Source organism: Phasianus colchicus, chromosome 3 (assembly GCF_987193195.1).
Source record: "Phasianus colchicus chromosome 3, bPhaCol1.hap1.1, whole genome shotgun sequence".
Classification (NCBI taxonomy): Eukaryota; Metazoa; Chordata; class Aves; order Galliformes; family Phasianidae; genus Phasianus; species Phasianus colchicus.
The window spans coordinates 30,231,253-30,244,794 of NC_143438.1; the positions used below are offsets into that span (position 1 = coordinate 30,231,253).

Here is a 13,542-nt window from a genome sequence, read left to right on the forward strand (position 1 = left end):
ATAATGCAATGCTGTCTTGTGGTAATGCAAACAGTAGATTATAAAAGGACATGTTTTAAAAACACTCTGCTGGTTCTAGTGAAATTGTTTGTTTGGCCTCTTTTAGCATTTTCACCATCTCTTCCCATGTTTTCAATCCATTACTCTTAGCAGAGACAGCAGTAAATTCTTCCTGCCCCTTTATTTGTTCTTAATGCAGCTTCTCTTCTGCCTTTTCTAAGCGTATTGAGCAGCTCCATTGTTAACCCTACCAACTGTTAATAGTACCCAGCATCTCTGCCACCACAGAGCTGAAAGCTTTTTTCTTTTGGTATCATGCTTTTTTCTCCCAATGCTGTTCTGTTGCTCCCACCTCAGTGTTGCGTATAAATTACTCAGCCTGACTTTTAGGCTAACCTATGAACTCCTACAAGTATGCATAGCTCTTATTATGGACTAAATTTTCCAATCTATTAACTGTCTCAAACTGTGGCTCGCCAGACCCACAGGTAAGTTCCCAGATACTGCTTGGCAAAAAAATTCCTCTTTTGCTTCTTCCAACACAGTGCTTCCAACTCTAACCCTCTGCTTTGCTTTGCTTTACAAGGCTGTCTCAGTATCTATTCCTCAACTCAGCTTGGAGGCACATCACCCCAAGCACTCCTTCTGAGGCTTTTAGGGAATCTGGAGAGTTCTGCATAAACTCATACAGCTTTTCATTGCAGATTCAACTACCTGAACCCCAAGGGGGCTGTAAATCTACTAAAAATGAGGGACTTAGTGGAGAACAGGCTATTGCTTTTATATCAGAAAATATAATAAAGGGATCAAGCAGGGAAAAATAAATTTATACATTTATCGTATCTCCATTATTCACAATGTTATCTCTTGCTGCTGGTGGATGGCCAATAAAAGGGGTCCTTCCATTTTTAGAAGGGACACTTTATAATCATCAGAAAAACAGCACACTTTGCAGAGCTGTGCTGAGTTGTGTTTGGCTTCCCATAGAACATGTGGTATAATTTGAGCACAGGAAACCAAAATATGTTTAAATTATGAAGTCCTTCAAAAATGACTAAAACTTGGGAGCCTTGCTGAAGTTGTAAATCCATGTGTTCTCAAGGTGCCTCCAGGTAAAGCAGCAAATACATACTGTTAGTTCCAAGTAGTTATTACCAGCTGATCTTCAGCATTGGTGAGTGGTGTCTGTTCCTCTAGAGAAGTTTTGGGTGGTTAGGGCTACCAGAGATTTCATTAAATAAAAAGAAAAAAAAGTGTGCTTGTTTTAAATTAGAAGGATGTGAACTTCAAGGGGACCAAAATGTGTACTTAAAACATGGACTCTCTTCTAGTATGGGAGGGGTAGCCTAGAGAAGCTCTCTGATCAACTACTGAGGCTATTATCTTCAAAACAGCAAGTTATGGGGAAAAAAATAAAATCTATATCTGAAGTGATCACTTTGATTCATGAAAATAGGTATAAAAAAATGATGAGGACACTGAGATAAGACAAAAAATGATGAATATGACTGGTTGAGACTGGGCTGGGATGTGGTATATTTTTGAAAATTCCAGGAACAGAACAAGATAAAATATGTTTATTTGGAGATGTATTTCTCTTTGAAACTTCAGACTATGGAGAAATTTAGTATCATGAAGGCACTTATTTTTAAGGATGGTATAGAGCTTGTGAAGGGCTAACACTGACAGGGCAATGCGCTGCTGAAGTATGTAAAGCTCTTCAGTAGCAGAGCTCTGCCACCAACTGCAGCTCTAATTCTATGTATGTTCTCCTATTTTCATCTCTCTTCTCTCATTTTTCTCTTATTTTTTTTCTCCTTCCTCTTCTTTCAAATAAAGAAAACAGATGTTCTTTTTATTAATGCTGATAGGTGAGGCAACAAATTTTGAACTTGCCTGGTAAATTTGCATGGCAGGTTCACAAGACCATCAGACTGGTCTTGTGCTTCTTGAAAGCATCTGTTTTTAAAAACACTTGTAATAGAAATGACATTGTAAACAAGACAAGCAAACCTAACAAGCAAGTGAAGCTTTTCAGGATCACGTTTCATTCAATAATACACATCAGCATTCAGCAAGTTGTTTTCATAACCTGAATTGAAAGAAGCATTGCTCTTCTTCTAGCAATAAACATGACATTGCTCTTTTAGAAGAAAAGAAAACTTGAGAATAGGAAATTATAACTTTGGAGCACAGAACCAGGCAGGAAAACTACAGTGGAGACACTGAATTAAGGCAGAGTGTTTTGAAAACATCTTTCAAATTGTTTTTTGTCTCTCTTTGTGACCTTGACCAGTTCCTTCAGGTTTCTTCTGCCATGGTACACGTGACTGCAGGACAGCAGGCAAACTTCCTTCTCTATCATGTGATTTGAGTTTTTCCAGTCTCCAACACATGTAAACGAACACACCCATGCTTCTGGCTGAGCACACTGCATGTTTTTTGGGGATTAGCAGACATGGACCAGTGGTTTTGGCAGCTGTGCATCCTCTTCATCTTTCTTCTCCTCCATCTAGCCCTTGAGGTGCCATGTTTGCTGTGGGTTTCTTTCCAAAGTCCCACATTTCACTTTGTGTCTCTACACAGCCCCTTCAAAGCCAGATTTTCAAATCTGTGAGCTTAGCTATTCTGCCTTTGTCCCAGCTGGCTGTAAAATGCAATCAGTAAATATTTACCCTGCTGAGCACATTGTGAGGCCTGGGGACTGGCTCTGCAGTACCTGATGTGACGTGAAAGGCTAGGAAAGTCTGATAAGGAGGTGAGCTTTACACAAATTAACTCTCAGATTAATTGTTCTACTTTCTAAAAAATGTTATGTGAGGGCACACAATGCCTGGAGGGCTCTAATCTCCTTTTTGGGGCTGTATTAGTTAGATGGAGCTATGCACAGCAATCCATCAGAGGGCACATACACTGCTGGTGAGGCCGGATGATCCTCCCTACTTATTTATGCTCTACAAAGTGTAAATTTCAGAAATGAATAGCTGAACTACTCTATATGCAGCAATACTTTGCCCAAGGCCGAATTCTTTTTTCCATCTATCTGCTTTCTCCATTGGATCATGCCCACATGCTGCTGTTTCAGTTCCTAACCTAGCAATTACCCAGCTACATGCATGCAACAAGCACACTCAACACAACTCCCTTCCCGTAGAGTTGAAGGAAACTCAGGTGTCTTTTTCCCTTATCAAATCAATCCTTTGCACATTATCCTGTAATTCTTTTTCTTCATGATTGAATTGCAGCCATTTATAACAATAAAGGAATATCCTTTTAAACTCATCTTTCCCTCTTGACAGACTGCAATTCTTTTAGCCTCCCTCCCTCCCTCCCTCCCTCCCTCCCTCCCTCCCTCCCTCCCTCCCTCCCTCCCTCCCTTCCTTCCTTCCTTCCTTCCTTCCTTCCTTCCTTCCTTCCTTCCTTCCTTCCTTCCTTCCTTCCTTCCTTCCTTCCTTCCTTCCTTCCTTCCTTCCTTCCTTCCTTCCTTCCTTCCTTCCTTCCTTCCCTAATTTGCCAGGGGCTCTGTGAATAATCTGTTGGATTGAGTGTCTTCCTTTTGGGTCCCTTCCTGTTCAAGTGTAAAAGACAGAGAGGCTGCAAGAGCAGTTCTCAGCATAAATCCCTCCCCCACTGAAAAGTTGTCACCCACCTCTTTACCTCTGGACATGAAAAAGAAAGAAAAGGACTAATGTGTGGTAGAATGCTGCCTTGTGGTGTCTGGCAATCGGACATGCTAATGTTTCTTTAATTAAGAAATAGCTGAAAAGATAAAGGACTTGCTAACTTGCTTCTCTTGCCATCCACATGCCTGCAGTAAAGTAAAAGTTGCCGCTGAGTGGGAAAATAAAGCTGGCACAGGCAGAAAGCTGCACAGAAGCAGGGATCAATCTCCTCCCATGGACGTGTAGGTGAAACTCAGTCAGGAGAAAGCTCTCAGGATATGCTGGATACCAGCCTGGGTGGGAGAAACCAGAAGACCAAGAGTGTTACCTGATGGAGCTGGGGCAGAGGTGGTGTCCAGACCATAAGAGGTGAGGCCCAAACCATGGGAGCGCCTCCCAAAGGCTCTGCTTCAAACACAAAGCCAAGAGTGCTCCTTGGGTCCCACTAAGTCTCCATTATCTTTGTCTGAAGGGGAATTTTTCATCACAAAAAGGTGCCTCTTGTTGCACTTTCTTCTTTCTTCCTGGAATAAAGAGGTGAGAGGAGTCAGTACAGTCCTAGGCAGAATCCATTCTCTTGTGGCCATGTGGGGGACTGGGGCTGCACCCGGTGCACTGGGGTTCACTTGGTTTTGCACTGGGTACTTGTGCTTGGGTTGGTGGGGTGATGGTTGAACTTGGTGGTCTTGAACATCTTTTCCAGCTTTGATGATTGTATGGTTCTATGGCATGGTTAGTGGGCATAATGTGGATAGGTTGATGGTTGGACTTGGTGATCTTGCAGGTCTTTTCCAACCTTAATGATTCTATGGTTCTGTGACTCTATAGACAGTGGCACCTGGTGTGATCAAGATCTGCTTTATGGGCAGTGGAGTTCTAGCTATCTTGTTTAGACCAGTATTCTAAAAAGTTAATTGAACATAGTTAAAAACTACTGTTTTATCTCCTGAGTATAACAGAATCTCAACAAATTATGAAGACTTAATAGAGAGTAACTTGGAGGCTTGTAAAGCTACCTGTGAATTTGGGTGATCAATCTCATCTTGGAAAATGTAACAATAAAACAAACAAACACACACCAGAGATAAAATGGAAAAGGAAAGCTTTACATTTAAACAAAAGCCATGTAGCCTTCTCAGGCATAGGACTAACTGATTTAAAAGTACCTTTAGGAATTTAAATATTACTTAGTCTGGTTCATATTCAACCTAGTTAAAATACTTATTTCAGGGAAAGAAAACATTTAAGGAAGGAAATAAAATGAAGCTCTTTCTTTCTTTTCTTTTTTTTTTTTTTTTTTTATCTCTTTCATTAGGAAGAAGGGCCCTTGGAAAAAACTACTTTCCTCTCACTCTCTCCTTTTCTACCACCCTCATCTGTAGCAGAAGCATTTGCTGTGACACAGATGACAATGCATACACAGGAGTCTGGTTTAAGCAAGTGAGATATCTAGACAAATTGCTTTTTCTTACTGATGATGAAAAAAAAACCCAACATTAACATTATTATTTAATGCATTCTACACAGAAGAAAATATGATTTTACAGCAAATTGCTATTGTATTTCCATGCTACACTCCTGGTTTTATTCTGTGTCTTTATTTGACACAGCCACTTCCTATTCTAATCTACTTTGAAATAGAACTTCCTAAGACAGATTTATTATAGGTATGATGGTAGCAGACTTTAAAAGGAAGACACAGGTAATCTTCAGAGATGACACAAACTTTCAAAACTATCAAATGTCTCCTTGAATGAAAGATTAAAGTGAGGTTGGTTTTACTGGAATTTTCTGTAAATGACCAAATTAACTTTGACACTGTCTGGAGGGACAGAGAGGCATGGGGTTTTCATTTGCAGTTACGAAGTCTGGGGCCAGCTACAGCTTGGAGTTTAACTGGGAAGATGAATGTTTCTGACTTTGGATACAGACAATATTTCTATAGACATAAACTATTATTTTTCATCTGAAAACCTTTACAGGCAGAGTTTGGAGGCTTTGGCTGTTTCTCAAAAGTTTCTGAGTGCTACATAAATAAAGCTCACCAAAGGAAAACGCTGTGTTGTGGTGTTCTGCAGATGGCTTGTGGGGCTGCAGAGAGGATTTGGGACACATCAATCACACTGGTTAATGGGAGGAAAGGGCTGACATGTGAAGAAATAACTCTGGGAAGATTCAGGCTTCATCTTCTCTACACCCTCCCAGTAGTCAGGAATTAGGCCTATCCCTGAACCTTCTCTCCTTAATGCTGACCACAGGAGATCTCTCAAACCACTTTTTTGCGTCACTCCCTTAAACACCCTGTGCAAGGCCCACACACATCAGTATCTTTGCTGTACTGGGGAGACCAGAAGTGGATGCAGGAGTCCACCTGTAGTCACAAAGGTACCAAATATGAATTTTTTTTTACTCAAAAAAAATAAATATATATATATATATATATATATATAACAATAATAATTATTATTGCTATTTTTTGCCCAGTCTTGGGAAGAACTCCTAACAAAGTATCTTTAATGGGCCTTAATGCTGCACTCCAGCAATTCTTCCTGGCAGATCTGAAGTCTTCTGCTTCTCCAAAGGAACAGCTCTCTCTTAGAACCATAGAATCATAGAACTGTTGAGGTTGGAAAAGATCATTAAGATCATCTAGTCCAAATATCAACCTTCTTGGATTAATCTGCTGCTGCTCTTTGTGTGCCACAGTGGAGGAACTGTCTTTACCTTCCAGCACCTGTTGGGTGGACTTCTCATCTTCAGGCTGAGACATACTTGACTCTAGGACCCAAAGGACAGAGTGGCTCTCTGAGGGAGGCCTGATGTCATCTTGATGCAACAGCTGCAAAGAAACCAAGTCCACCTTTGCTTACTTCCTTGGGAATCCATGTGGAAGGGATGCCACATCTCCCCAAGGGGCAGGGATAGGAGATGGTCATCGTCTAGGCAAGCCTTCAAGATGCTGCATGAAGGCCACGGGTGTTCTTCCTCCTCCACTTCTTTGTGGAACTCCTCCACCTCTTTGATTCTGAGAACCTATTATCTTTTTTCCCATGTAAAGATGGACAATAGTCGTTCCAGGTCCTCTTTCTTCCAACCATGGCTGGCAATTGTCAGAGGCCAGGAAGCTTTGCAAGTGGTAGGCTGGACACAGGGGGAGTTTATAGGCCCAGAACAAAGAGTGTGGCAGTGGTGGTCATTGTGACATTAGGAAGCCACTGTGATGGTCAGAGTAGTGTTGAGTGGTCTGAAAGATGCCCTTTATGGAAGGCTGGAAGATGGCTGGAGGAGCTGAGGGCCCTTTTCCCAGGATGGCTTCTCCATGCCATTTGGCTTGCCACAGAAAAAGGCTACCTGTCAGGCATAGGGACAGCCCTCCACCTCTGCTCCTGTGCTCTGTCCTCCATCTGCCTCTTCATCCCACGTTTGGAGTCTGTTACCACAAGATGGTAGCAATAGTATTTCTGGACTGTAAGAGATCTGCCTTTACCCTGCTGCCACTGACCTGGTTTCCTGCAAGTGATGCAGCTCCATAACACACCTCCAGGCCTGGAGAGTCCCAATGGCCCTTCAGTTGACTGCCATGTCCATGTCCAGGCTGTGAAGATCAGGATAATTTTTGGATTAAGCAAAACCTGCACTGGTCCCAGGATCTGTCTCTTTAAGCCACCTTAGCATGGACTAGAGTTGTACCTTCCCTCCTCTCTGAAATATAGACATCTCTGTGTGCCTGTATAGAACACGTCCATACATGCTTCAGAAAGGGAAATCATCTTGTCCCATTTCTAGCAGGGATTAAATCACAGCATCGAATTAAATCACAAGAAGTATCCAAGAGTCCAATGTTTTCTGTCTTTCCCACTTTTGTACTCTTCCGCAAAATCAAAGCTGTATATGAAAGACAGGCTACCAGGAACCTCAAGAGGTACCTCCAGAGAAAGCACAATCCTCATTTTCTAGTGCTTTCCATTTTTTGGTAAGGTTTGTGATGTGTGATTTTTCCCTAAAGCCCTAGTTCTCTGAGTCATACAGTTCACTGAGAATTGTTTTCTCAAATGTTAATTTCTAGAAAAAAAGCTTGAAGACATGACTAGAATCCTAATTTTATAAGAGAAGCAGAAAGAAAAAAAGTTGAAGTTATTGTTTTTAAGCAGTCTCTAGGTATTTAAGCTAAGATTGAGATTTTCTGAGGTCTAGCGTGTGATTTTTAAAGAGTAGCGATGACAAAAATGCATTACAATTATTCAGCACAGCATAATGATACTTCTACAACCATCACTTTCCTTTCTGCTTTTCATCTCCTTCCTCCTTGAGTCATTACAGCCTCCATCTGTCTGGCCTCTCATATTTTCCTCTCGTCTCACCCTTCTCTTTCCAGCTCCTGTGAGCTCCCAGCCAGCATCAACATCTGCAAGGCTTTCATCCCTTGGTCCCCTTGTCACATCCCCTCCATTGGCATGTCACTTTCTCATGCCATTCTCCTGGTGGAGACATTTTCTAATTGAGTGCTGCTTAATGAGAAAGATGAAGTAATGCAATTGGAGGCGACAGCCACAGTCAGGTGTTTCTACCAGAGCAAGAGCTAACTTGCAGCTACTATGCCTGAAGTCAACGGAAAAGCTGAACTCCCCTGGAAGGCAATTCAAAGCAGAAAACAAGCTTCATGCTCCCTCTTTTCCACCGAAGGTGGGTTAGGACAAAGCAAAAGTTCCTCTTTCTGGTTAATCCCCCCTTGCTTTTCTTAACATATTTCTTTGTTGGATTAAATGTGGCTCAGCGTGGGAGTTGACCTGAACAACTGCTGACAAATGAGTACAAAAAGCTACACCTGGGTGGAACAATTGCAGGGAATGCTGTTGTACAGCTCTATGGGCTTGTTTGGCTCTGAGCAAAGGAGGACTGGCAGCAAAGAGTGACAGCTTTATTTGTACACCAGTTTCAGGTATAAACAACAACTGCTTTATGCAAAACCTTCTGTCCATAAAGCTCTTATTCTGCTCATGGAACCGCTGAGAAATTACCAAACCCTCGTCAGGTGCAGATGTTGTTTATTTCTCTAAAGATATATATATGTATTTACTTTTGATGACTTACTTTTGCTACCAGCAGCTATCACCAACATCTGCTTGAAATAACTCTTATGGCCTGCTTTTCTCCCCTGTGCTGTGTTGCCATTCCTATTGAAATTCCGTGTAACCACGGGCTGTGTCAGCTTGTGGCACTGGGCTAGCTGTGAATTGAGCATGAAAATGTGCACAAGCAAGCAACAGGCACACATACTATCAGGTGCAACTATAAAGCAGAAGGAGCTCTGTATGCTGCCAGTGCAGGAGAGCCCTGCTGGCACTCAGGCTGAATGCTGAGATGTCACTGAGGCAAGATGCTGGCCTTCTGCCAGGATTCCAGGAGTTTCTAGGGCAGGTTAGACCAGGAGACTTGATTTCCCATGGGAAATTTACCCCTTACAGCATGCTAAATCTCCCCCTACCACTGCCTCCCAAACCTCTCCTGTGCAGCTTTTGCGAATCTCTCTAAGCCCAAAGCATCAGGACATATGGGCACCACTGGACTTAATGGGGCTATTAAAGAGAAGAGGAGTTTGCATTTCTTTTTTGCATGCAAAAAGGGTCACTGAAAACCAATAAGGCCTTCTTATGTCAGCCTGAACCTAAATCAACCATTTAGAGTACTTGTGACCCTCTCAAAAATGCAGCTTGCCACCTGGGCCATTTCCACGAGCATCCAGGACTCACAGAGATCTTCATTTCCAGTGAAAAGCACTTGGCTCCTGAAACACAGATGCAGAGCTGTTTGGAGATCTACCTTGGAGCAAAATGCAAGAAGCCCAGGAAAAAGGTCCTCACTCCTCTGCAGAAGTGCTTCCAAGCTTACAGGCATTTCCAAGGGACACTGGCCCACATCATGCATCACAACACATCCCAGGTACAAGGGGCTTCTTCTAAACCACAACAGTTAAGCTATGCTAAGTGCCAATGTGGGTGAGGAGTGAGCGCCCCATTCTCTTCTGTCACTTCTGCGAAGGTGGAGGTGATCTCCAGCAGAATGGATGGGCAGGGGAAAATAGAATCATACATCACCATGCCCTTAAGGCAAGGGAGCAGCAGGCAAAGCCCTATGTGTCTCTGAGATTGAAGCTTAAAGTACTTTACAGCCTTTGGGAAACAACTTTCAAGATGCTGATGGCAAATTTTATAGGTAGGCTTTAAATTCTCATTCTGTTAATGAGAGAATACAGGTAAAAGGGGTGTGATTATCCCCTCTGTTGTAAAATATACCAACAAACATATAACATGTCCCCAAACTAAAATGACAGAGTCTTGTATGGACCTTGAGGGACATTGGCATTACCTTCTGCTTCCTGTGGCACAAATACAGAGCTCAATGGGCTCAGACTTTCCATTGTCCTAACAAAAAGTTAATGCTGAAAATGTGCCTTTTAAAAACATTTGTAATTGGCAGCTCCTGCCAAGTATTAGGAGGCCAGTAAAATCTCTCTACATAAACTGTGTTGTAATTAACATGATTTGTTTAATGTCACCTTGTCTGGCTGTCGGAGAAACTGTCTCAAAATGTAAAAACACCACATTTTTCAGTTGAGAGAATGGAATTCTGGCTGCACCAAGACATTTTTATTTCTCTCTTCCATTTTACAATGGCCTTTACAAATCTCTCAGGCTGGTGAACCCAAGCAAAGTTAATCAAGAATTCTCTGATGACAAAAATCACAGCCGTGATACATAGTAATAACAGGCATTACATTTTTTCTTAATAAAGGTAATATACTTATAATAACAGATGCTACATTCAGCCCAGCAACAACACATTAAAAACATCCCCATACTCTAAAAAGACTTGGCTGGTGTGCAAATAAATTATTTTAGAGGAAAGCAATAGAAAAAGGGACAGGAGAATGAAAAGTATTGGAAAGAAACAGATGTCCTTTAGAGACAACTCCGGATGTATTATCTTAGGGGAAACAAGATCTCTGCAGTTGTTTAAAAGCCAAGAGAGAGAGAAACTGAATGTGAGGAGAGAGAGAGAGCTGTTGCCTACAGGCTTTTTGGTACCAAGATCTGGGGACTCACCATGGTCCTGAGGGTACATGGCAGCAGCCTGTCCATCCTGCTCTCTTCTCTGGGCAGCATCTTCTCTGCAAAGCCACTTTGGAGGAATATATCCTGTCTCAGTGACAGCTGAAGAAATAGTAAATAGTAGCAGCAGGGATGTCTCTTTCCAACCTCAAGAAATCTATAGGACCAGCAGGGTGGGGGTTGTTGTAAAAACTGGGATTTTATGTTTTATAACCAGCCATGATCATATGGGTAAGCATATCTTTATTAGTCATAGAAAAATTTAAAAGACTTTGGATCCTGCTGAGTCCCTCACTGCAGTCTCCTCACATACTGGTTATACGAGCAGACTGAAGGAAAAGCACGCCCTCTGCTTTCACCCCTTACTTCAGCTGCTTTCTCTCCAGGTGGGAGCAGACACTTGTGAGTGAAGTTACATGTCAGGGGCTGACCAACCCTCTTGGTGTTCCTCAGACCTTGTTGGTGTCCCTCTGCTGCACACCCCAGGCCAAAATGTCAGCACAAGTTTGTTTTGCTCTAAACAGCTCAGTGAGACAGGCGGCAGTGACAACTTTACCACCAGGTGTCAATGAGGAGAGTAGTAGGAAAGCAACCAGGGAAAGTAGTCAAGGTGCTGATAAGACTGGAGTAATTATTACTAGGAAGCCCAGACTCGAATGTAATTCCATTATTTTCCATCGGTGCCCAGAAAAAGTACATAAGGTCTTATATCCACCTGGGTGCAGCAACCTGATAAAATGACAGTAGCCTTCCCGTCCTGTGAATGTCATCAGGAGCTGTAGAAACATAAAGAAGAAAAACACAAAAGCAGGAGCCTTTTCAAGCCTGAGATATGCCTCGGGGTGAGAAAGGTGCAGAAGGAGAACTGAATGCCCGGCTCAACACCAGCATTTTTCAACCTTAATCTTTCTTCCAAATGTTCTACTTTTATTCCTACTAATTGAACAAACGTTTTAAAATTCACAACATAAACTAAATCTGATTAAATCTAACTTGACTCGTATGATATAGCACTGCAGCTAGAATGCAGTTGGAAAAATGCATTATGCTAGGACAAATAAGTATGGTTAACTTCAATAAGAGCAGAGATAAATTGCTTTTTGCGTGAGATGTGCAATTTTACCTCAGTACTGCTTTAATCAAAGTAAAATATAATAAAGGGAGGGGGAAAAAACTTCACAATGTAACATTTTCTCTACTAACCACTCAGTGAAACTCAAGTTCAAGCTACTAAATAAAGCCAAGTCTGTACCTTAGCTTTCCTTGGTTAGCACATGTACCTTTAAGACAATATCCAGCAATAAATTGTAACAAATACAGATAGTCAATGCCCATAAAACCTATCCATCAGAAATTTATCTCCACTGATTGGAAGGGGAAGAATGAAATTAAGTACAGATATTTGAATGTAGTCTGTGGTCTTACATCAGTACTTTCACAGCCAAGTAGAAAACAAAGTAAATTAAGCATAGCTAATAAACAGGATAGGAAGTATTACCTTTGCATTTGCAGGAAAGGAATCTAGCCCTTTGCTCTTTGGTGGTCCATAGCTGCTTTTATATGTACAAATGCTGGGTGCTCCAAATTTCTGCTTATAGCCCTCTGAGATCTATCTTCTAAGCTGGAGGGAAACTAATACATGTTTGGGGTTTTTTGTTTGTTTGTTTTGCCAGCTTTGGTATGCTGCTGCCATTCCCTGCTTTCCCACTGCAGATTCCTGGCTGGGGAAGAACAGACTCACATACAGGCCTTTTCTCATAGGCTGGTGTAAGGGACACATCAAGTTGTACCATCATCTAGATCACTCCAAGCCAGAGGACGGTGTAGCTGTGATGCACTACAGCTCAGCACGGGTGCTGGGTAAAGGGCTGATCTTTGGTTACTCAGAACCACTGTGGGAAGGCCAGGAAAACACTGACAACATCTGCCAATAAAGCTTCAAAATGGTCTCGTACTCATATCCTTCTGCAGGAATGTACCTCATGGCAGGTAATCTGTGGGTACGCATAGTCTCCAAGGGGACAGACACCTGCTTATATTAAAGGTGGATGACACACCCGACATATGCTTCCTTACTCACTATGAGGCTGGAGAAGAGTTTTCCAGCTCCAGAGCAGCATCTTTTTAGAAACTTCCTCTTTAGCTTGCCACATGGATACCATAATCAGTCAGTGTAACTCTAGAAGAGAAAACAACGCTGGAGGCTTGGAGTCATCAAACTTTGAGCTGATGAATCATCGGGCTGCAGGCTTCTGATAAAAAAAATAAAAATAAATAAATTAAAGAAGACCTACACTGCTTAGGCTTGAGGAAAATGAGTGAAGTTTTGTGACACAGGTCATGATCCACAACACGCTGCCTCCAGGCTGACTGATTGCATAAGGAGAGCTGAACTTACTCAGATCTGAACAGGAACAAAGGTTGTACAAGGATCAGAGGTGCCTGCTGAACACCACCATGGTCACTGTATCCTTTCTGGCCCCCAACTCCTGGTACAACTGAAGAAGGGCACCAGAGGGCATAGGAAGGCACGGTGGGGGGTGGTGTTTCAACCCCCAGTTCTGGATGGATTTACGTGGCAACACCATGGGACATATAGCAACATGGACGGCCATCAAAAATGTATTGAAAAATAAAGGATAGCTCTCCATCACACAGTGTCACATGCAAAAAAAAAAAAAAAAGAATTAAAGCAAATATATAAAGACTGGAGCTTCGTTAAATATCCATTAGCTGCAAAGATGAGAGTTTTTTAGACAGAGGGCAGTCTG

At 42.1% G+C, this 13,542-nt stretch overlaps 1 protein-coding gene across 1 annotated transcript; it reads right to left on the minus strand.

The window, feature by feature from the left end:
• Window positions 1–4,030: 4,030 nt before the first annotated feature.
• LOC149918490 (uncharacterized) lies at window positions 4,031–10,836 on the minus strand. Its single transcript, XM_090137204.1, has 4 exons — window positions 10,766–10,836; window positions 7,165–7,257; window positions 6,387–6,501; window positions 4,031–4,186 (listed from the first exon to the last, which is right to left on the minus strand). Exons 1-4 carry the CDS (start codon window positions 10,823–10,825, stop codon window positions 4,119–4,121), a joined length of 336 nt encoding a protein of 111 aa, XP_089993330.1. The 5' UTR covers window positions 10,826–10,836; the 3' UTR covers window positions 4,031–4,118.
• Window positions 10,837–13,542: the final 2,706 nt, after the last annotated feature.